Source organism: Alosa alosa, chromosome 16 (genome assembly GCF_017589495.1).
Source record: "Alosa alosa isolate M-15738 ecotype Scorff River chromosome 16, AALO_Geno_1.1, whole genome shotgun sequence".
In the NCBI taxonomy this organism is placed as follows: domain Eukaryota; kingdom Metazoa; phylum Chordata; class Actinopteri; order Clupeiformes; family Clupeidae; genus Alosa; species Alosa alosa.
The window spans coordinates 14183162-14205094 of record NC_063204.1 but is presented as its reverse complement, the minus strand read 5'-3'; the positions used below and the strand labels follow the sequence as shown (position 1 = coordinate 14205094).

General features: G+C 44.0%; 1 protein-coding gene across 2 annotated transcripts; it reads right to left on the bottom strand.

Moving 5' to 3' along the window:
• Positions 1–24: 24 nt before the first annotated feature.
• Positions 25–20686, bottom strand: ppp2r1bb (protein phosphatase 2, regulatory subunit A, beta b). 2 transcript variants are annotated; one of them, XM_048266217.1, is made up of 16 exons: positions 20552–20686; positions 19813–19903; positions 19627–19727; positions 18974–19206; positions 18265–18412; positions 15079–15234; positions 14209–14323; positions 14036–14106; positions 12412–12546; positions 6347–6520; positions 6047–6049; positions 5160–5220; positions 1541–1695; positions 479–621; positions 224–315; positions 25–132 (listed from the first exon to the last, which is right to left on the bottom strand). In XM_048266217.1, the coding sequence occupies exons 1-16, from the start codon at positions 20627–20629 to the stop codon at positions 116–118; spliced, it is 1773 nt and encodes a 590-aa protein (XP_048122174.1). In that variant the 5' UTR covers positions 20630–20686; the 3' UTR covers positions 25–115. The 2 variants fall into 2 exon arrangements, with proteins under 2 accessions (XP_048122174.1, XP_048122175.1); XM_048266218.1 differs by lacking the exon at positions 6047–6049.
• Between the last annotated feature and the right edge of the window lie 1247 nt (positions 20687–21933).

Here is a 21933-nt window from a genome sequence, read left to right as displayed (position 1 = left end):
AACGGAACCAAAACTAGATAGACAGATCTGGGAGCGCTCAACAAGATCAATAAATAGACGCAACAGGTGTGTGTTGTTCCGTTGCACTTGACTGCTGGGAAACGCCGAGGAAGCTTCAGGCCAGGGAGAGGACTGTAGGGGAAAAAGACACGAGAGTTAGAGACCCCACACAGACACACACACACACACCCAGTGACTGGAGAGAGAAGCAGAGGGGCCTCACCGCTGATGGCTTCCAGGGCAAAGTACTTGACATCCATGTCCTGATCTGTGGCCAACTTCTCCAGTACTGGCTTCACCTCCGCCTGGAGAGAACTGAGACACACACACGGGTCAGAGAGAGACAGACACACACACACATATATAGATACTAAAACTGTACCGTTAATGTGGCCCAAAATATGTGATGCATACTGCACTACACTGTACTGTGGGCACACTGAAACATTGTATTTTTAGTGTGAGTGTGTGTACATACTTGCTGTCCAGGACAGGTCCGATCTTCTGCAGGCATTTGGCCACGTTGAAGCGCACATTGGCCACCTGGTCGTTGGCCATCTTCAGCACAACGGGGAGCATGTGCTTTGTGGTGATGTCCTGCCCACACACCTCAGACAGCGCCTACAGAGACAAGGCCAATAAGGGGAAAGACAGAGAGAGGGAGGAAAGAAGAGGGAACAGAGAGGAGGAGAGGAAGGGATAGAAGGAGGAGGGGTAGGAGGGGAGTAGAGGGGGGCAGGGAGAGGAGGGGAGGAGAGGGGGGCAGGAGGAGAGATGGGGGGTGGGCGGTAGAGGAGGAGGAGAGGGGGGGGGGGAGGGATGGGGGGGTGCAGGAGGAGGAGGGGAGGAGAGAGGAAAGAGAGAGGAGGTGGGGGGAGCAGAGTTTGATCACCAGTTGTACTTGCCTCTCACACACACAGCCTCTCTGGGGACTCTGTGTGTGTCCAGAGATGAGAGAGTGTGATGCTTGAGCAGTGAGGTCATTGCTGAAGGGCTCAGGCTGCTGGAACTGCCCCAGTGGTAGCACTGCCGTTTACACTACAGTACCAAGAGCTCCCCACACACACACACACAGACGTGGGTGAGCTCATGCACTTACCCTGAGCCCAAGTATTTGATACTAATCAGTGTTGGAATATGACAAGAACAAAATGACATGTCCACTTCAATCCATTAGGATTGCTATGAAGATCACTCTAATGGAGCGGTCATTGTTTGTAGTGGAGGATTAGGACTCTTAAAGTGTGTGTGTCTCATGCTAACACACAAGAGTGTGTTCATGCAGTGCAGGTAGTTGTACGTGTGTGTGTGTGTCACTCACATTGACACAGAAGAGTGTGGACATGCGGTAGGTGTGTGTGTGTGTGTGTGTGTGTGTGTGTGTGTGGAGTGAGAGAGAGTATGAGTGAGGGAATGAGTGAGCGAGACTTACATTGACACAGAAGAGTGTGGACATGCGGTAGGTGTGTGTGTGTGTGTGTGTGTGTGTGTGTGTGTGTTTGTGTGAGAGTGTGAGTGAATGAGTGAGAGCGAGACTTACATTGACACAGAACAGCGTGGTCATGCGGTGCAAGTAGTTTGGGTCGTTGGCCATGCCCAGCACTTTGGGCACGATAGTGTTCTGTGCCCACTCAGGGCCAAACTTCTCCACCAGCTTCTTCAGGTTGTTGGTGGCAGCCTCCCGGATGGCATACACTACAGACAGGACAGACACATAGAGAGCACGTTGCGCACACACACACACACACACAGAACACAGAGTTATTGGTTGCAGCCTCCCAGATGGCATACACTAGACGGAGACGCAAACTGTTTTCAGACATAAAAAGAAATCAACTCAACTCTACAAGCTATGTGTGAGCAAAAGGTCCAGTGTTTTGACTAGGAATCAACTGCGTCTGATGCTACCAACCTTCTAGTACCAATCTCGAGTGCCATACAAGTTAACATGCACTACCTGTCAAAAGTTTGGACACTTAGAAATTTCCATTCCACTCCATTATAGACTGAACACCAGCAGAGATCATTTGCATTGTTTTTTTTAGTCGGCGTAGCAGTTTTTAAGATTACATTATGTGCTTACATAATTGCAATCCAATGTTTTATCAGTTAGCCTTTTAAAATGATACGAGATTAGTAAACAGAATGTGCCTTTGCAACATTGGATGAATGGTTGCTGATAATGGGCAATGTAGATATTGCATTAAAGATCAGCCGCTTCTTTCTACAACAGACGAGAACCCTTTGCAATTATGTAAGCACATAATGTATTCTGTCTATAATGGAGTGGAATGGAAATGTCTAAGTGTCTCCAAACTTTTAACTGGTAGTGTACATGTGAACAGTAAGGTTAAGGAATGGGTGAGATTCACACCTAGTGAGGGACCATGTTGATGTTTCTTTAATGCTAAAATCATTAACAGATATCACTTAAATGTCAGAGCAATGCGGAATTGACATTTTACATCCAAGACAACATAAAAAAACAACAACAACGGAATGGAAAGATGGACACACTGGAAAGACGAGTATATTCGCCAAACGCCATAGTCATGCGGCAAATCCATGGGCATACAGCCAAAAGTCTTTGTGCACGGAGAGCAAGTTTTTAGCAACTTGGTGTTAAGTGCCTTGTTCAAGGGCACAACGGAGCAGCCTGGCTTCCGCCGTCTACGAACTTCCGCTCAATTTCATTTCACTTCAGTATTGAGACTGGCACAGATGAGCCCTCTTAGGATTTCTTGAGTAGAAATCTACCGAGAGCCACCAATCAAGCAGCGAACAGAGGGCGTACACATGCATGATCTTTGATTACACATGCATTATCTTTGAATTTGTCCCCAAAGCAAACCGCCTGAAATACATCAAGGTGGGGAGCGAAAAGGGTTTATAAATGAAATTTTTGAGCAAATTTAAGGCACAAAATAAAGTTGCCGTGAGAGTTGTCAGTGTGTACATTGGATTTAGGCAACCATTACATGATTTCTATGTTTTGCTTTTTTTAGTTTACTAACAGGAGTGTGAAGAACAAAGTCACAGTCAAGCTGCCTATGGATTTGGCAAGCTTAACTTTACATATTATAACCTCAACTAAACAAGAGTCATACCTTAATTTTTATCAATTGAAATACGAACATATTCCCTACAACGAAGATGAGATAATTGGCTGTCTTATCCCAGAGAGGGTTAAACCCTACACTAGGGTATTGGGAGCGAATTATGCTGGTAATGTATGTAGTTTCGGCCAGTGCTATATGTGGTAAACAAACTAAATGACCGCAGTTGCACATATTGTGTGTCATACCCCACCTCCAGCTATCTTAACCCTGTCACCATCCCTCACTTAAACCACCTGGGGTATTTACTGCATGTGTGAACAACTCCCACCCCTGCAATGTCAACTTGTGAGCCTCATATGTGAACACTTGTAAAAAACTATGCAATTAGGAATGCATTAAAGAAGGTAGTCATGTGTGAAAATGGAGAACACATCACACACAAACAGAGTACATACACTACACAGAGTGGTAGAGGCAGGACATGTGTGATGAACCCTCTGCTTTCTCTCCATCAAACACACACAGATAATGGGGGATGGCTCAAAGATCAAACGCCCTGTGATCAGGCTCTTAGAAAGAGGACTATGGTGATGTAATGGGCTTTCTGCCTGACATATTTTTCTGACATGGGTTGTGTAACACACACACACACACACACACACACACACAGAGCCCCCTGTGGCTGCAGCTAAATGAAATTGAGATTATGATGAAGCAGGGCAGTGTAGAGGGCTAAGCTGGTTATTGGGGTGCTGGAGGATCGGTAGCGCGCACACACACACACACACACCTGACCAGCTCTGCTATTGGGGCCTGCAAACAAAGGATGATCAGCCACAGCTCCAGGTCCATCAACACATCAGAAGCAACAATCAACAATGCAGGTTGCAGTGTGTGTGTGTCTCTTACATCACTGCTTCTACACACAAATGAGGATGACCAGCCAGGTCTATCAACATACCACCAGCATATGAACAGTGCATATGTGTGTGAGGGCAGGGTGAGAGCTCTGTGTGGGCGTGTGTGTGCTGAAGGATGCACATTGAGAGCTGTATGTGTGTGTGTGTGTACAGTGAGAACTGTGTGTGTGTGTGTGTGTGCTGGAGGATGCACAGTGAGAGCTGTGTGTGTGTGTAAAGTGAGAGTTGTGCGCGTGTGTATGTGTGTGTGTGTGTTGGGGGTGGTCCTTTGGGGTGTCCAATGAGAGCTGTGTGTGTGTGTGTGTGTGTGTGTGTGTGTGTGTGTTATGTAAGGAATCAGTGGTGTGGTAAGTGCAGGCACATTCCAATGATGTAAGTCATCAGCTGGACTCATTGTCCATGGCAGGAGGGAGGGAGAAAGAGTCTGTGCGTGTTAGACACACACACAGATCAAATGACAGAAAGCTCTGTGTTTGTGTGTGTGTGTGTAGTTTAATCGGTGGTTTGTTAGGTGCCAGGGGTCAGTGTGTTGGAGACACACACACACACAGCAGGCTTCAGCAGCCGGCACCAGCGGTGGATTTTTACCGTGGCATCGGCCATCGTTGCCCCTTAGGTTGTGACGCCCCTTTAAAAATCACAAGTTCACAGGCCACTGTGGCCTTGGTGCCCTGCATGACTGCCCCCCCTCTCCATATTCTGCTTAGTATCCAACTGATGCAGCGATTTTAATTTGTAGCCTATGCCCTTCTCCTGTCAAAATAATCGTAGTATCAGAACTATGGCATGATTCTAGAGCATTTCACAGCACAATCTATTTAGTCTTTGATGTGAAGGTGAAAGTGAGTGCGTGCAGCAAGACCAACATTATGCTGCCAATACCCAAATGTCAGCAGCCATTGATCAATTACTGTTTCTATACGTTTCTGCAGTGAACTAATTTTATATTTTCTGTCACTTGAAAACATGTTGATACCATTAGCTAAAATGTATCCGATTCTCTAGCATTAATCGAGGAGGAATTCATTGAACACTACCCTGGTGTAGCCTCAATGCTATGATGAGACACCCTTGCCTAACGTTACAATTAAAACCAAATTAGAGTTTGCCGACAGGATATTTTTAATGTCAGTAGCACTATACATATTAGTGATTAAGATGGGGTTGGGTTAGGACTTACCATGGTCAACGAGCCAAGCCATGCAGAGGGAGTTGAGCTTCTCGTCAAAGAACTCCACGCCCTGAGAGTAAGAGAGGACAGCATCAGCCATCTGACACACACACACACACACACACACACCTCACAGCACTACCCATAGCATACTAAAGAGAACCCCTTCATTACAGAAGGTTCTTAGCCTTCAGCCTTAGGGCTGTTTCATAGGCACAAACTACGCGACCATGACCTCATCAAGCTACACATCAAGGGTTTGGTGCATCCTTGCGTAGCAACATGCGCTTCTTTTTGTAACACGATGCAAGCGCAAGTGCCATGTCATGCATTTCCAATGGAGGGGTGCATAGCTTGCGTAGAGCTTGTGTTGCGTTGTCAATTTTGTCCACGTAGCTTGCACAGACTATGAACTGGCCCTTTGAATCCTCCTTAGAGGAGAACCTGCCCTGTGAGAGTTCTAACACATGATCTAAAATTACATCCCAATTAGCCACGGCCTGGCCTGCGACTGGCTCAGAGGCATTCCGCCCGCCGCCACTGCCGCCATCTTGCCCTGTGCTGCGAGCATCACCTTACATAACGGTGGCTCTGCGGTGCAGTGATGAACAAAGCCCTGTCTGTGTGTGCGCCCCAATGCCTGCGTGAATGAGGGACTGTTTTGTGTCTAGTCATTGTCCCCATTCTGGGTCTACTTTCCAATAAAAAGTCATTCTTTACACTTACACACACACACACACACACACACACACACACACACACACACACACACTGTATTTCAGTAATAAACTTGAGATCATGTGACTGTAGCAGTAGACTGTGCTGTTCTCCCTTCAGTGTGGTCCTGCATGAGCACGCGCGCACACACACACGCACACACACACAGCTGTAATCACCATCTGAGAGAGAGAGAGAGAGAGAAAGAAAGAAAGAAAGAAAGAGAGAGAGAGTAAGAGTGCCCTTAATCAGGCCACTACTGATTATTTCAGTGCCATCAGTATACGTGTGACTGTGTGTGGGGTCTCAACATGAGCCCTGCACAGCCCTCCGTGTGCACGTGTGTGCATGTATGTGTGTGTGTGTATAATATATGTGTGTGTGCGCATATGTGTGCGTGTGTATATGCGTGTGTGCGTACGCGTGTGCCTGTGTGTGTGTGTATGTATGTATGTATGTATATGTGTATGTGTTCTCACCAGTTGTCCTGCCAGGAGGGGCATGTACTCGATGATTGCGAGGCGCACCCTCCACTTGGCGTCCTCGGCCAGCTCCACGATGGCGGGCAACAGGGACTGGGAAAGCTGGCGGATGCCAATCACCTCATTCACACAGTCCAGGTTGGAGATGATGTTCAGGCGCACCTCAGGGCACTGAGTGAGTGATGGAGAGAGCGAGCGAGATGAGTACATAGACAATAAGAGGATGTGGAGTATAAGATAGTATATAAAGAGTATAGGACAGTATGTGAGTATGTGTGGAATATGTGTGGTATGGGAGTGTATGTGTGGAGTATAGGAGTATATGTGGAGTAGGGGAGAGTATGTGTGTGGAGTATAGGAGAGTATGTGTGTGGAGTATGGGAGAGTATGTGTGGAGTATGGGAGAGTATAGGAGAGTATAGGAGTATATGTGGAGTATAGGAGAGTATGTGTGTGGAGTATGGGAGAGTATGGGGAAAGTATGTGTGGAGTACGAGTGAGGTATGGGAGAGTACATGTGGAATATGGGAGAGTATGTGTGGAGTATGGGAGAGTATGTGTGAGGTACGGGAGAGTATGAGTGAGGTACGGGAGAGTATGTGTGAAGTACGGGAGAGTATGAGTGAGGTACGGGAGAGTATGAGTGAGGTACGGGAGAGTATGAGTGAGGTACGGGAGAGTATGGTGAGGAAATGAGAGCATGAGTGAGGCATGCGGAGTATATGAGTGAGGAAACGGAGAGTATGTGTGGAGTACGGGAGAGTATGAGTGAGGTACGGGAGAGTATGTGTGGAGTACGGGAGAGTATGTGTGGAGTACGGGAGAGTATGTGGGAGAGTATGTGTGGAGTACGGGAGAGTATGTGTGGAGTACGGGAGAGTATGTGTGGAGTACAATAATTTCCTGTGTATTAGCCACATTGTGTATAAACCGCAGGACAGTGTTTCATGCAAGGGGAAAAAAAAACAACAAAAAAAACACCATAATACCATATTAACTGGCCCCCTGTATTAAAAGAAAATTCCGGTATTTCAGCACAAATGGGTTAAGGGTTGTTTTAGGACATGTTTGAGTAGCCTACTACAGTATGCCTGTTGGCAGCCACTCTGAGTAGTCAAAGGCTATTCGAAACGAGTCAAAAAAGTTGACAGGACCAATCGTCAAAATTTCAGTATCCACCACTCTAGTTCATCCAAAACAAACCAGAAAAGGGACTCAACGTGCTAAAAACCGGAATTTTCCTTTAACCTCATAGCTGAAGAAATGTTGCAAAATCAATGTATAAACCGAGGCTTACAGTTAGGAAAACACGGTATGGAAATATTTTATTTATGGGAGTCATTACATTGTATTAGTGGTGTGTAGGTCTAATTGAGCGTCTGTCACTAAGACGTCAGAGAGAGAGGAAAGCTTACAGTCTCACAGCTACTGATATGTGTGGATGCAATTCATGATGTTTTCTATGTAAATAGTTAAAGGTGCTCTAAGTGACGTTGGGTAACGTCACTTCTGTTGACGTTCAAACAAAACAGAGAGCTAGCTTGCTACTCCCTCCGCCTCGTGCAACTGAAACTCTACTAAACGAGCATTGAATTCCATTTGTGGTGGTTCGTTTGCAGAATTAACTTGAATACAATAGTTTTTAACAATTAGCACAGTGTGGTTATGATGCTAACCAGTTTTAAGCACAATTTAGTACAACCTGAAAAATCATTGTGTGCTGGTCAATGTTGATATTGTGGTGGACCACCACAAATAAGTCGATGTACGGGAAACACTGGACCATAGACAGACAGACATAGACAACATTGGCAGTCCCCTAGAAGACCCTGGCGGAGAGACAATTCATCAGTTCATTTGGCTTTGTGTCCCTATTCAGAGAACAGAACCTCTTTCCAAGAACCTCAACTGCTCTCCATTGTCTGCAGCCGCCAACTGGCCCCGGCCAACTCACTACATTCTCTCTCTCTCTCTCTCTCTCTCATTAAAAAGAGAAAATAATAAATGAAATGTATAATGATACAGTATTACTATATACTGTATATTTATCAATGTGCCATCATGGGTATTGGTTATTGATATAAAGCAAAGCATGTCATTAAATATGGGTCACTCACTTCCTCGATTTATGACATGTACTGCAGCGAAGTTTTACATAACTTGTATGCTCTCCCAACAAGTATGGGAGCTTGTCTTCATTTTCTAATAGTTCAAACTGAGGTATAATTTGGCTGAATTGAAAGAAATGTTGGTTCCTGGCTGTGCTGAATGTACTGCATTCAGTGAGGAAGTGTTGTTCGTCTTCTACTACTCCCTCACTGCACTGCAAACACAGCCTCTCCTCCCTAGGAAGCCAGGTTTGCCTGTGTCCTCCCTAGGAAGCCAGTTTAGCCTGTGTCCTCCCTAGGAAGCCAGGTTTGCCTGTGTCCTCCCTAGGAAGCCAGGTTTGCCTGTGTCCTCCCTAGGAAGCCAGGTTTGCCTGTGTCCTCCCTAGGAAGCCAGGTTTGCCTGTGTCCTCCCTAGGAAGCCAGTTTAGCCTGTGTCCTCCCTAGGAAGCCAGGTTTGCCTGTGTCCTCCCCTAGGAAGCCAGGGTTTGCCTGTGTCCTCCCCTAGGAAGCCAGGTTTGCCTGTGTCCTCCCTAGGAAGCCAGGTTTGCCTGTGTCCTCCCATTTATAAGGCCAGAGAGTGTTCACTTAATCTATAGAATGTTAGTAATTTTCTTTGTTTGTACTCGGTAATTTCTTTTAGATAAGATGCAAATTCATAATTGGTTTTGATTTTTTGGAAACATTTCAATTTGTTGGATTGTTCAATATTGTTTAGCCAATATTTGTAATATTCTTCTTTTGTTAATTTTTCGATATGTTTTAACTTTGCCTGAGACGTGTCAGGTGTATTCAAATTCAAATTGTGTTTTGATATAAGATAATCAAAAGGATCTCTCTCTGGGTGGGTTCTCCTCTGTAGAAGGGCACTGTGATTATATTCCTCTGGTTTTGAGGACAGTACATGGTGATAAAATTTGCATGCTCTTTTTTGAATATCAACTAATAGTGGATATCTTCCAAGTTCTGCTCTGCATGCAATATTTGTTGCATTCCTGTGTACCCCCAAGATGTTCTTACAGAATTCCAGGTGTAGGGTTTCTGCTGGGCTTTTGTCCCATTGCTTATAATTATCTTGATGTTTTATGCCCCAAATTTCACTGCCATATAAGATAATGGGCTTGCTAACCAAATCAAAAATATTTTGCCACAATTTGATAGGGGTGTTGTCTTGGTATAGAGATTTTCTTATGCAAAAATATGTTCTCCGTGCTTTGTCAACCAGGTCTTTTATAGCCAGATTAAAATTGCCCGTGGAGGAAATATTTAGGCCCAAATAGTTATAGCTTGTCACTTGGGAAAGTCTGCTTTCACCAAGGGTGAAATTATATTTATTGTCTGTTGAACGGGTCTTTTTTTTTTAAAAAATATCATTATTTTAGTTTTTTCTTTATTTATGGGGAGGTTCCAAATTTCAGAGTAATTTTCCAGGATTAACAGACTCTCTTTTAGCCCCTCCTCAGTTGGGGACAGAAGTAGGAGGTCATCCGCCAACAGGAGACATTTAATGTCTCTACCCCCAATTGTGACTCCTGATAGTTTGGATTTAGCCATGTCTGATGTTAGATCATTGATGTATAAATTGAAGAGTATAGGACTAAGACTACAACCTTGCCGAACACCTTTGGCTTGTTTAAAGTATGACGTTCTTTTATCATCGATTTTGACACATCTGTTGTGTTTGTATTTGTGTGTGTGTATATATAATAATTTTATAAGGTCATAGATTCTCCCCCCTATCCCATTTTCTATCAGTTTAAGTAAGAGTCCATCATGCCAGACTGAATCGAAGGCCTTCTTGAAGTCTACAAAGCATCCAAAAAGTTTTCCTCTGTTGGTGTTCTGTACATATTTTTCAATTAATGTCTAATGTATATATGTGGTCAGTTGTTCTGTATTTTGGCATTAACCCGATCTGATTGTTACTTAGAACCCTATTTTCCTGTAAGAATTCTACCATTCTGTTATTTATGATGCTACAGAAAAGCTTTCCTAAGTTGCTGCTTACAGCAATGCCTCTGTAGTTGTTTGGATCTAGTTTATCTCCGTTTTTGTAGATTGGTACGATTTGATTTTCTTTCCATGGCCGTGGGAAATGACCAACAGCTAGAACTAGATTGAAAAGTTTGAGAATGGCTTGTTTCAGTATTGGGCTGCTGTACTTAATCATTTCATTATGTATCCCATCGCACCCACATGCCTTTTTGTTTTTTAGGGTTTTTATTTTTTCGTTTAGTTCAGCTAGTGATAAAGGGGTGTCTAGATTGTTCAATTCATTTTTTACTTTTGATTCCAATTCTTGTAATTTATCAGTCAATTGTGCTTGGAGTGGATTTAGTTTATCTTCACTGTAGGGTTGCCCAAAATGGTCTGTCCAGATGTTTGCATCACATAGGGGGATCTGTTTAGTGTTTTTGGTGATCTCAAGTTTGTTCCATAACTCCCAAAATGAATTTTGAGCGACAGCATCTTCTATATCTTGTAGCTTTTATTCATGTAATGCGTTTTTTTCGGTCTTAGTAATGATTTGTATTTGGTAAGAGTTTGTTGGTATAGTAACCGTGTGCTTATATTTGTTTGTTCCCTATGTTTCTTATTTGATAGTGTTCTTAACTGTTTCCTTAATGTTTGACATTCTGTAACACTTTATTTTAATGTGTCGCTGTTACAGTGTACCTACCTAATTAGGTACAGTGGTACAACCGGTGTAACAACATGTACTATCAGGTACTATCATTGTACTTGCATTATGTATTTGTGGGTACCTACATATAGTTGTTACATTGTAATACTGAGTGCTTTTACAAAACTTTGCCAATTTGTCTAAATTTTCATCAGAGGCAAAGAGCTGACCTGAGACCTGCTGGATGGGGTAAATCTGGTCATGATAGATTTGATACACAAATCAAGCTGAAGCAGCTGTTTGCCATTTTTGTTAACTATATTATCAGCGCTCTTCGAGTGAGAAAGGTAGCCAAAGCCAACCTACCGTGTCATCTATGCTAGCTGGTAGGAAATGTGACGAACAGCGCACAGATTATTACCCAAAAGATATGCGGAATGATTGCAAAATACATGTTGCCCCTTGACTGGTGAGGGCTTTCTACAGCTTATGCAATTAATTAAAGAAAATAGTTGTTTTGTCAGTTATTAGAAAGCAAACAGTGAGTTAGACCTGCCTTGGCCAATGCATCTTTTACGCATTCTGAAGGTGCCCGTTTTATCCATTCGTTTTATCGTGTTGCAGTCTATTAGGCAACATTCCACATAAGATGGGCTTAGATTTGGAAATACATTACATCTACATTTCAGGAAGGATCATCAATGGCAACAGATAAGGTGATGATGATAATCATCTTTTATTTATTATTGTTAGCACTACCTCAAACTAAAGCGGCGTCTCTTCGGAGCGGTCATTTTCTTAAATGAGCCGCGGCAATGTTTCAAATGAGCTTCTACCGCTAGACAAACGCCTTTATTTTCAACGCGTTCACCTTGTACCCAAACCATTTCGAAACTAAGGAGCCATTTGTCCTCTGATTACATACAAGCGTTTGCGGGACTGCGGGATTTAAAAAAAAGTGACGTGAGTGGAAGGGCGCCAGGGCAATGTGTGTGTGAGCGGGAGGCAGAGCGATGCGACAGACTTGCGAAATTGCAGGCGCGGCTCGAATGTTTGTTATTTCAAATAGTGTAGCATATTCTAAACTAATCAGTTAACCGGTTTCAACCGGCTAATGAGGCTCAGTGGTCGGTCAAGAACATTTTTAATTTTCGCCATCCCTAGTGTGAGGTGTGTGTGCGTGTGTGGTGCCCATGTGGTATGTGTGTATAGTGTGTGTGGTGCGTATGTGGTATGTATATGGTGTGTGGTGCGTGTGTGGTATGTGTGTATGGTGCGTGGTGAGCGTGTATGTGTGTGTGGTGCTTGTGTGGTGTGTGTGATCTGGCCCTCACCTCGTCCTTGAGCTGGGCCAGGAACAGGGGCAGCAGGTGCTCCACGGTGTTGTCCTTCCCAAGGATGGTGGACAGGCCCATGATGACTGATGCCAATGCTGACTTTACATGTTGGTTGGTGTCGGACACCAGCTCCTGCAGTTGACACACACACACACACACAGATCAGAGGGACACGGACACACACACACACACTTGTCCTTATTTATGTAAATGAATGTTTGTACATGCTTTGACAACACAAAAACACCATAAAGCAGATGGAGGAGGAAGCCCGGCTTTCTAGTCAGTCAGTCAATCAAACAAACACACACACACACACACACACACACTACTTGTAACTTTACCCAAGAAATTTACCCAAAAATGCCCAAACCTAAAACCCATGGTAGTATTTACATGTCGGCAGAGTAACGGAATGTTCCCAAACTCTTACAGGATTCCCATGGGTACAGACACCCTCAAGAGTGTGAGCGTGAGGCTCCGTCTACACAAAACCAATGGGTGCATTTTCTCTGACCGCTTTCACACCTTTAACGATACCGGTAAAGAAAAAACGTGTGTGCACACACAGAGGTGTAACCGGCTAAAAGTGCTGTAGAGCATGTCAGACCTGGCAGAGGCTTCACATTTAATTCGCGTAGAAGACAAAACTTTGTTGAAATAGTTTGTTAAGCAGTCACATGAAATAAGGAGACTACAGACAGTTCGGTTTTCTATTAAGTTCATTTTCAAGGTATGTGACTGCTATGCGGAATTTCAAATGCTTACGTATTGCATTAGGTATTAGCACCACTGGAGAAAACATTACGTCATAGGTTGTAGTAAGCTAATGTTTAACTAAGTTAAGCTAACGGTGCACTTCTACCTTAGCCACAAAAGGCTGATACATTGTGCACATAAATCATGACAGGGGAAAGAAAAACACATTTTAATATGATAAACAAATGGTGGCAAGCTGACTAAGTGTGTGTGTATAATGGGATTGCGCTGTGAGCAGTCACGACCCATTTTGTTTACATGGTAAATTGGCACCTGTGAAGTGGTGGTGTTAATGACTACCTTACATAAGCGCACCCACAGACCCCAAACAGCATTTACACACAGAACGCCTCCAAGGCAAGTGCCCTCCATGCGACCTTCGACCCAGTGCAGAGCTGCGGGGACAGGAGATGACACATATTGTCTGTTTGGGTTGGGTGCTTATGCAAGGACTGATGTGTGCAATTCGTTTGCGCATTCGCCTGGCAAATGTTTGTTTATCTAAGAGGATGTGGGTCACGTGTGAGCAGGAGCTGCTGATGAATCTAAAGCGCACAGAGAGCCGTTAATGCACCTGATTACCTCTGTGTGGGGCTGATGAAAGCGGTCACTCTGGAAGCCTCTCATCACACAGGGAGGACGCATGCATGTGCACACACACACACACACACACACACACACACACACACACACAGCGAGGGATGGAGGTCTGGGCCATCACCAACCCAATCTTCTAAAACACACACACAGTCTCCATCTCCACCCTGGAGGAGCAGCAACAGCCTCAGGGCAACAGCCTCAGGGTGAATGACACAGGGGTAACAGCACCCCTGTAGACTGGGGGTCAACACACACACAGTACCTTCACACAGGGCAGAATGTGAGTCATGATGATGGTCTCCCTGCCGTCCTCAGGCAAATTCTCACAGAACTCTGAGGAAAGAAAACACGCACATCAACAACATGCATGCACACACGCACACACACACGTTCCCTCAGCTGCCTGATGGCATGGCAGGGCAGGGCAGGGCTCACCTTTGACTTTGTTGGCTGCAGCTGCACGGACCTCTGCCTCACAGTCCTTCAGAAGGTTCTGGAAAGCGGGGACCAGGTCATTCTTAGTGATCTCTGGCCCGACTGCCTTTTGCAACTGGAAGAAAGCATAAACAAAACAATTACCCAACATTGCACAGCATCTCTAGAGTGACTGGAGAAGTGTGGACAGAGTGCTATGAATCACTGTATGGCTATGAAGCTTAAGAGAGTCATCGAGACACTTGTCACAGTGACCTTTGACCCTAATCACCAGCTGATCCATTCTCCAGTCCCAAAGTTCACCAACAAAAAAAAGCTACCATCTTTGCCCATAAGGAGATGCGGTATCTTGAGATTTTTCCTATGGGAAAATAACATGGGGATTCGGAATTATCAAACCTCTTAAACTCACCTCCTAAACCAAAGATTAAGTAAATTTTAGTAAACAAAATTCTCGGAAATTCCCTGACTTTCCATGTCTGAAATAAGACTATCAAAATACCATGATATGTCTGGTGAGAACCCGGAGTACAACCGACTGGTGCTGGCCCTTCATATATTTCTTCTGGCCGCAAAGTGTCACTTTTACATAAACCTGTTTACTACTATAAAAGTTTATCAAAAGCATCAGAAGTAAACTAAAATGACTCAGAAAACCTGACCGGCCAACCACATTGCCAGTCAGGCTTTTTTAATTGCCCCGGGCCACCGCTTACGTTTAACCCCGCCAGAAGAGACCCCCATAGCAGCTAGGGAACCACCACTACTGGGGCTAAAACTGCACCAGGTCAGACCAGACATCTGGACAGGATCATAGCCTGGCCGCGTCACACAGAGGTGACTTCAGTGTGCGCTGCGTGTTCCACTGACCTCGGAGAACTTGTCGGCCACCATGTAGCGCACCCTCCAAGACTTGTCCTCGGCCGCCTGGCGCAGGGTGGGCATGACCAGCGACTCCAGCTCCTCTTGGGGCAGCAGCTGGGCGATGCTCACGCACGCCTCCACCGCCAGCAGACGCACAGAGTCCTGAAAGAGAAGGCAGCTCGGTCAAGCAGTCAGCAGACAAAAAAAAAAAACACAACCGCTCCCACTTGCAGGTTGGGGCCCTGGATGGCAGGCTCCACTGCTGGGGTGTGTGTGTGTATGTGTTCTGTTGAGTCGATAGGGCTGCTGTTTACGTCACAAGACGACGGGAGACAGAAAAACAACTCAAAGATGGTTTTGTTTGATTAAAATGGTGTCAAAATATAATTAAAAACTGACCCCAAGAGCTAAAGTACTCAGTCCTGCCAACTGACAGAGTACTGGTGTTTAATCAGAGAGAATCCTTTCGATTCCATATAAATATTAGTTTTAGACTAAAAGCCACCCCACTCAAAAAGAATTTGTTGTTCCCCTTTGCATTCCAGGGGACAAGAGGACAACAACCAAAAAATGTCCATAAAAAGGCTCCAAACTCAGCTAATGACATCTTTGTTTCTCCAGCTAGTCTTTGTAAGGAGTGGATAGAAAAACCATTAGGACACCATCACTGGCCCAGAAGCTAGGGTCAGCAAGACAATGTAGTAGTGTAAACTGTTTAGTCTTGGGTTGACGTAGCAGTACACAAAGATCATTCGGAGTGGGACATTGCTCATCTCCAAAGGTCACTGGTGTGGACTGGTGGTGATGGATTCCCCCAGAACAGCGGATGGGAAACAGGCATTAAGGATTAATGTGAGGCGCGCGCGCGCGTGTGTGCGTGTGTCTCCTAGGACTGCGTATTTGCAGGAATATGACTATAGGGATGCATATCACAATGCAGGGGTTACAAGTCAAAACATTGTGATAGGATTGTAATTCCTAGCTGATGTCAGACGCGAGAATTTTAGTGTTTGCCATTTTGGGAGTCAACTAAGCATATTGTAACTTAACGAACTTGGTTAGTGTCCAAGCTTAGAGGGCTCAATTAACTTTTGTTAAAGTCTTCAAGTCTTAGTTTTTCAACCGTTTTCCTTTTAATATGCCGTATAGCCAACGTGGTGCACATAGGTGTCTCATTCCATTCAGAGTAGCCTAGTATAAAATCTAATTTAGCATTAGATAAGGCAATTGCAGCAGCAATTTCATCACTAGGCTACCACCATTTTTTTAAGTGTAGTCTCAATATACAGTGACAGAAAGCCTGTCAAACAACGTGCTTAAAATGCCCCCCATTGCCCCCCCATGTTAGAGTGTCCTGTCATTTTCAATCAAACATCAGAATGTTGTCTTCCTGGCAGGAGGTGTACAAGCCTATGTTCCTCATAGGCTTGTTTAATTTGCCAAATTAAAGTCAAAGTGCAAGTTCAAATAAAGAAAATGTTGCTATTGCTACGATATAAGCTATTTCTGTTACAAGAAATTGCGACTTTAGCCTAACAGACAACAGCGTAAGTGTTTCAAGGAATCACTTGGTTAATGCATATTGCCTAAGCTAGGCTAGCCTAATTAAACTATAGGCTACTATATTAAGTAAATGTAAAGACACAAAATAGCCTAATGACAGAAATTTAAGATCAAATTAAGGGCGGTCCCTATGTTGTTTCCATGGATGGTTACATGAATCCAAGTCATTTGTTGTTTTAAATATTGTTGCTTCTAGCCCATATTATATCCAGTATTAAAGAAGCCCTGTGCAGGTCTGGTTATTCCTTCGCTAGTTGGGCTTGCATTTTTCACGACATAGCTCCCCCTGCAGCTTCGGTAGCAAGTGACTGCTACGCGAAACCACCACTAGCTAGCAAGCTAGCCATCAAGAAACCAGGCTAAACACATACAGGGCTCACAATAAAACAGTCGAGCAAACACATTGCTCAAGAGACCATCAAACTACATTACAAAAACGAAGTTCACCCAAGGGTAGGCTACTTACCATTTCAAGCTTCTTTAAGTTTCACTTGCGCAGGGATGCACACACATTGCAAGAGTGCTCACACCAGGCTATGCATTGGTGATGGCACCAAATTAAGAAGTAGAATTTCCTGATTGGGGAAACTTTTTTCCTAGTTGATATAGACGGTTCACTCAATTTAAAGGCAATTAATGACAACAACTGGATAACAATAGCCTGCCCTTGCTAGCTCACTGGGGGAATCTTACTGAGGTTCTTACCTTGCCTGAAAGCTAGCCAGCTGAGGTGACGGTCACAAGTCAGTTCAGCTGTTCCATCCTCATCTTTCTAGTTATCCATGCAGAAACTCCCTCAAATATCCAGTAAACTTCATGCATATAGTCTTTCAGAGTTTAATCCAAGTTTGATGTAAGATTAGTTAGATAGCCGGTGTCATTTATAAAAACATAGTGAGCTAAGTTAGGCTAGGCTACTATGAACCCTAGTGCTAGTTAAAAAGTCAGTTTATGATAGTAGCTTAGTCAACACGTCATTTTTGCCAAATGAAAAAAATAGTTATGCAGATTTCACTTGAAAATCAGATCAAATTAAGGGTTATTCCTGTAGGCTATTGCCCGTCATGTTCAATAATGTGGTTATGTAGTCTGAGGAGCAGTAGGCCTATCACTATTTATGACTGAGTAGACTATGTTAGTCCAGCCAGAAAATAGTCTTCAAACTCTTAAGCTTTAATGGTCATGCGTGTATCAAGACGTGGTGTTAACTAAAAAGTTAGTGTCTTGAGGTCTAGGATGTCGATCACCTTGCACCAGTTTATTTAAAATACTCAATGAAGCTTGGATTTAATCGCCATTAGACTTCGCAATTTTTTGACTCCCAAAATGGCAGCGTTAATATCTCTATTATGGTTATGGGAACAATAAGGAAGTGTGACATAGGCCGGAATCCTCAATAAATACAGACACCACCATGTGAATAAAATGTAGATAAAAAAGGTTTACTTCATGTAAACACATTAAGTACCTCAAAATATGAAGTGGTGTGGTGTCTCATATAGACTATGCATTTTATAACTATTGCTTTAAAATCAATACTGTGTATCGCACTATTGTGTGAAAATCTATACAGTATTGCAAAATAAAATATTGTAATAGCCAAGGGTACCGACTCTTTCTAATGTGTACCTGCTCATCAGAGGCCAGTGCAGTGAAGAGGGAGATGATGTCACTCTTGACGTACTCCAGCTCCAGAACCTTGGCAAACTCTCCCAGCTTGGAGGCAGCTGCCCGCCTCACCATCGGGGTGTCATCAGAGCACAGGGTGCGGAAATGCCTGAGAGAGAGAGAGAGAGAGAGAGAGACAGAGAGACAGAGAGACAGAGAGAGAGAGAGAGAGAGAGAGACCAGATTAAACCAGCACCAGGCAGCAGAGAGCAGCTCGGGAGAACACTAGAGAGCAGTGTGGGGAATTAGAGAAGCCACAAGGGATCAAATCTACACACACTCAGAAGAGAGCTACTGGCACACACACGCCATGCACACACAGCAAGACCAGCACAAACCAAAGTTAAAGGGGAATTCCACATAGAATTATATTTATAATTACACTAATTCCACATAGAATTATATTTTCCACATAGATCTCCATTTATCTAGGTACTGTCTACTGGTGCATGATGTTAAAGAGGCCACCAGAGTGTAGCACTGTAGCTGCCTAAGAGGACTACAGGGTGGGGGTCCTCATTGCCTAAGATGGCTACAGAGTGGGGGTCCTCATTGCCTGAGAAGGCTACAGGGTGGGGGTGCTCACTGCCTCAGAAGGCTACATGGAGAGGGTGTGGGTGGGGGTACTCACTGCCTGAGAAGGCTACATGTAGAGGGTGTGGGTACTCACTGCCTGATCTCAGCCTTGACAGTGCTGGAGACGCGGGGGTAGCAGACGCTGAAGAGGCCGCAGGCGGAGGTGCGGGAGGTGAACCAGTCTCCGCTGGCCAGGCGCTTCACCAGGGGCTCAAAGTGCACCTCCAGGTCCACAGGCGAGTGCTCCTGGGAGATCTTACGCAGTGACTCCACTGCCTTGTCCCGCACCACAGTCTCCTCCACAGTGGCCAGGCTCTCCAGTGGGGGCTGGGGGTCTCAGTTAGTGCTAACAGCCGACATACATACTCAACAGGTTCTCAGTCAGGGATGGGCTGGGTGCAATTCGCCTGAGGCAAATTACTTAATCCTGACAGGTATGATGGGAGATAGACAGAAATGTGAATATGCTGCACGTGAGAGCATTCCACTGCCCTAAGATGGCCCCATAAGCATTTTATTTACAATAGACATAAGGGATCAACAAATTATTTTTACTTTTCAAATGATGATTAAATGGAAGTTGTTAGAACATAAAGATTGTACTCAAACCAAACCTTGTGAGTAGTCTCTAAGGAAAACCAGTGTATGTATGATAAGAGTGCTGCTGTGCATATCTAGTGTAGGGTCTGAGAGGAAAGCCAGTGCATGCGAGTCGGCCTGATGCTGTGCATGTATGTGGGGTCTTACCAGGAGGCAGTGGACATATTCAGGGCCTCCCACAAGCATGGTGAAGTTGCCCAGCTGCTCAGCCAAAGCCAGCAGGACCTCATCCTCATCGTAGATGGTGTCTGGAACCAGCACAAAAGAAGAAGCATGAGTGCACAGCCGGGTGTTAATTATTCTACCCCTCCAAGAACCAGTCCCATGGCTTACCAGTGAGGAAGGGAAGGAGTTCTGTGCGAGTCCTCTCCACTCCTAACGCCAACGCGATGGTGGACAGCTTCTTAATGCTGTTCAGCCGCAACTGCAAAGAAAGGGCGGTAGTTATCAATAAAAAAATCTGGGGACATCTGCACCTGATTGACAGTAAAGAACCTTGCTAACATCACACCGTTTGATGTCAACACACAAGTCTTGCGGGTGGGCGAGGCTTGACTATGGCGTGTGACCATAGCTATAGGCCACACAAACGTTTTAAACTTAACATCTTAAGGTCAATTTGAAAGAAAACAACGGTTGCCATTTATGTGGTGTCATCCAAGAAAAGACAGGCCCCACCTTGATGCACCCTCCTGTCAAGCTACGGTTAACGTTAGCCAGCTTAACGTTACGCTAGCAGTGCTACTGTCTACAAACACTGAGAGCCAAACAGCGAATGCTATGTGCTAACCAAACCATGAAGCTCAGCACTTGACTATGGCACCAGTGACATACACACAACCTGCAAACAATGCATGCCCATTACTTGCGCTACGCATTAACACAAGTACTGAAGATAGGATCAGTCATATTGTATGTTAACTGGTTAGCGTTTGCTAGCCAGCAAGTGCTAATACAGGCTAGCTAGGAAGCTAGCCAGCTAGCGTTTCGTGTAAATTAATGGGGAATTGACGGTATTATTGAAATCCATTTATAACTTACAAAATCCTACTAACAAATGGTTAATTATTACCTGGACGTCTTCATTTCGAAGTTCATCGATTAAAACGGCTATGGGGTAGAGCGAATCGTCTCCATCGGCTCCTGCCATTTTGGACCTATTTGTTGAAGCTTCCGCCTACTGCCGACTACGGGGTTTCTGAAAGGAGGGCAAGCTGTATCAGGGGCTTATTATTTGCCCGCTGCCTTGACACATGCAAGTTATCAGGGCAACTGGCTGGCCCAGTTTCAATTTCCTTACCAAAAAGAACTATAGGAATCGTATATTGTTTTAGGGCAAAAATATTATAGTATTCTTATACTTTAATTATTATAGAAATAGTGTAGTATTTTGTGACATAGCATAGCCTATCTTACTATATGACAGGAACACAGCAGTAGATTAGGGGGCACTGCTAACACCCCATACTATAAATTTTATATACATATATATATTTCATTGGCTCTGTACCTGTACATAGCTAAATTACAATAAAGTTGAATCTAGTGTAATCTAATCTAATCTAATCTAAAAAGGATTTAGGGGTAGGCTATTAGGCCTACATCATAGAAGTAGGCCTAGAACTACTAGAAATATAAAGTTCTTTTTCATAAGGGATCTGTGCTCAAATTTATTCTTTACACATTTCGTGTTAGGGTTGGCCTACAGATTTTTACTAGCAAGGATGAAATAATTTTATCACCAAACATTAAAAGAATCATACAAATTAAGCAATATACTATAACTAGAAAATGTAATTTCGAGGAAATTACCAGTGCATGAAAATATAAACATACTATATATTAAAATGCCAAACAAACTTTTATTTGGAAACAGTTGGCAGGGGTCATAGTTGATAACAACTTCAAGTTGAAATGGCTGAACAGTTAAATAGTTGAGTAGTTTTTAATATAGTTAAATTATTTAATAGTGAATTATTGTAGTGAGGACATTTATTTTGAAACAGTTGTGGGCAGAGGAAATAGTAGTCTTAAGAGAGCCAGATTGTATACTTAAAGCCTGAGACAGAGTATATAGTTTAAAAGTTGAATGTAGATAGTGTAATGGATGTTGATAGACAGAAAGTTGAATGGATGTTGATAGGCAGATTGTTAAATGGATGTTGATGGATAGTTTAATGGGTGGATGAGTGAATGGTTTGAAGAGGATGAATGGATAGGAAGTTGGATGGAATGTGCCTTATATCCTTGTAGAATGGAGAGACACAGAGAGAGTTGGCCTAGTTAAACAGAAAGCAGTTGATACAGGTGCAATCAGTTTAACTGGCCCTTTGATGGGTCCTAGTAGTGAGCAGCTGGAAATTGATACAGGTGCAAATCAAGTTAATTAGTCCATTGTGATGTCATAGTGCTAATACAAAGTCTATGGGGAAAATAAGCTTGTTGTTTATTAAT

Bases quoted from the DNA above. Each gene is read 5' to 3' on its own strand.
- ppp2r1bb (XM_048266217.1), bottom strand. From the start codon at position 20,629: ATGGCAGGAGCCGATGGAGACGATTCGCTCTACCCCATAGCCGTTTTA. The intron at 19,904-20,551 runs GTAATAATTAAC...CTTTCTTTGCAG, and splicing joins TTCGAAATGAAGACGTCCAG to TTGCGGCTGAACAGCATTAA. The intron at 622-1,540 runs GTAAGTCTCGCT...TTGTCTCTGTAG, and splicing joins CCACGCTGTTCTGTGTCAAT to GCGCTGTCTGAGGTGTGTGG.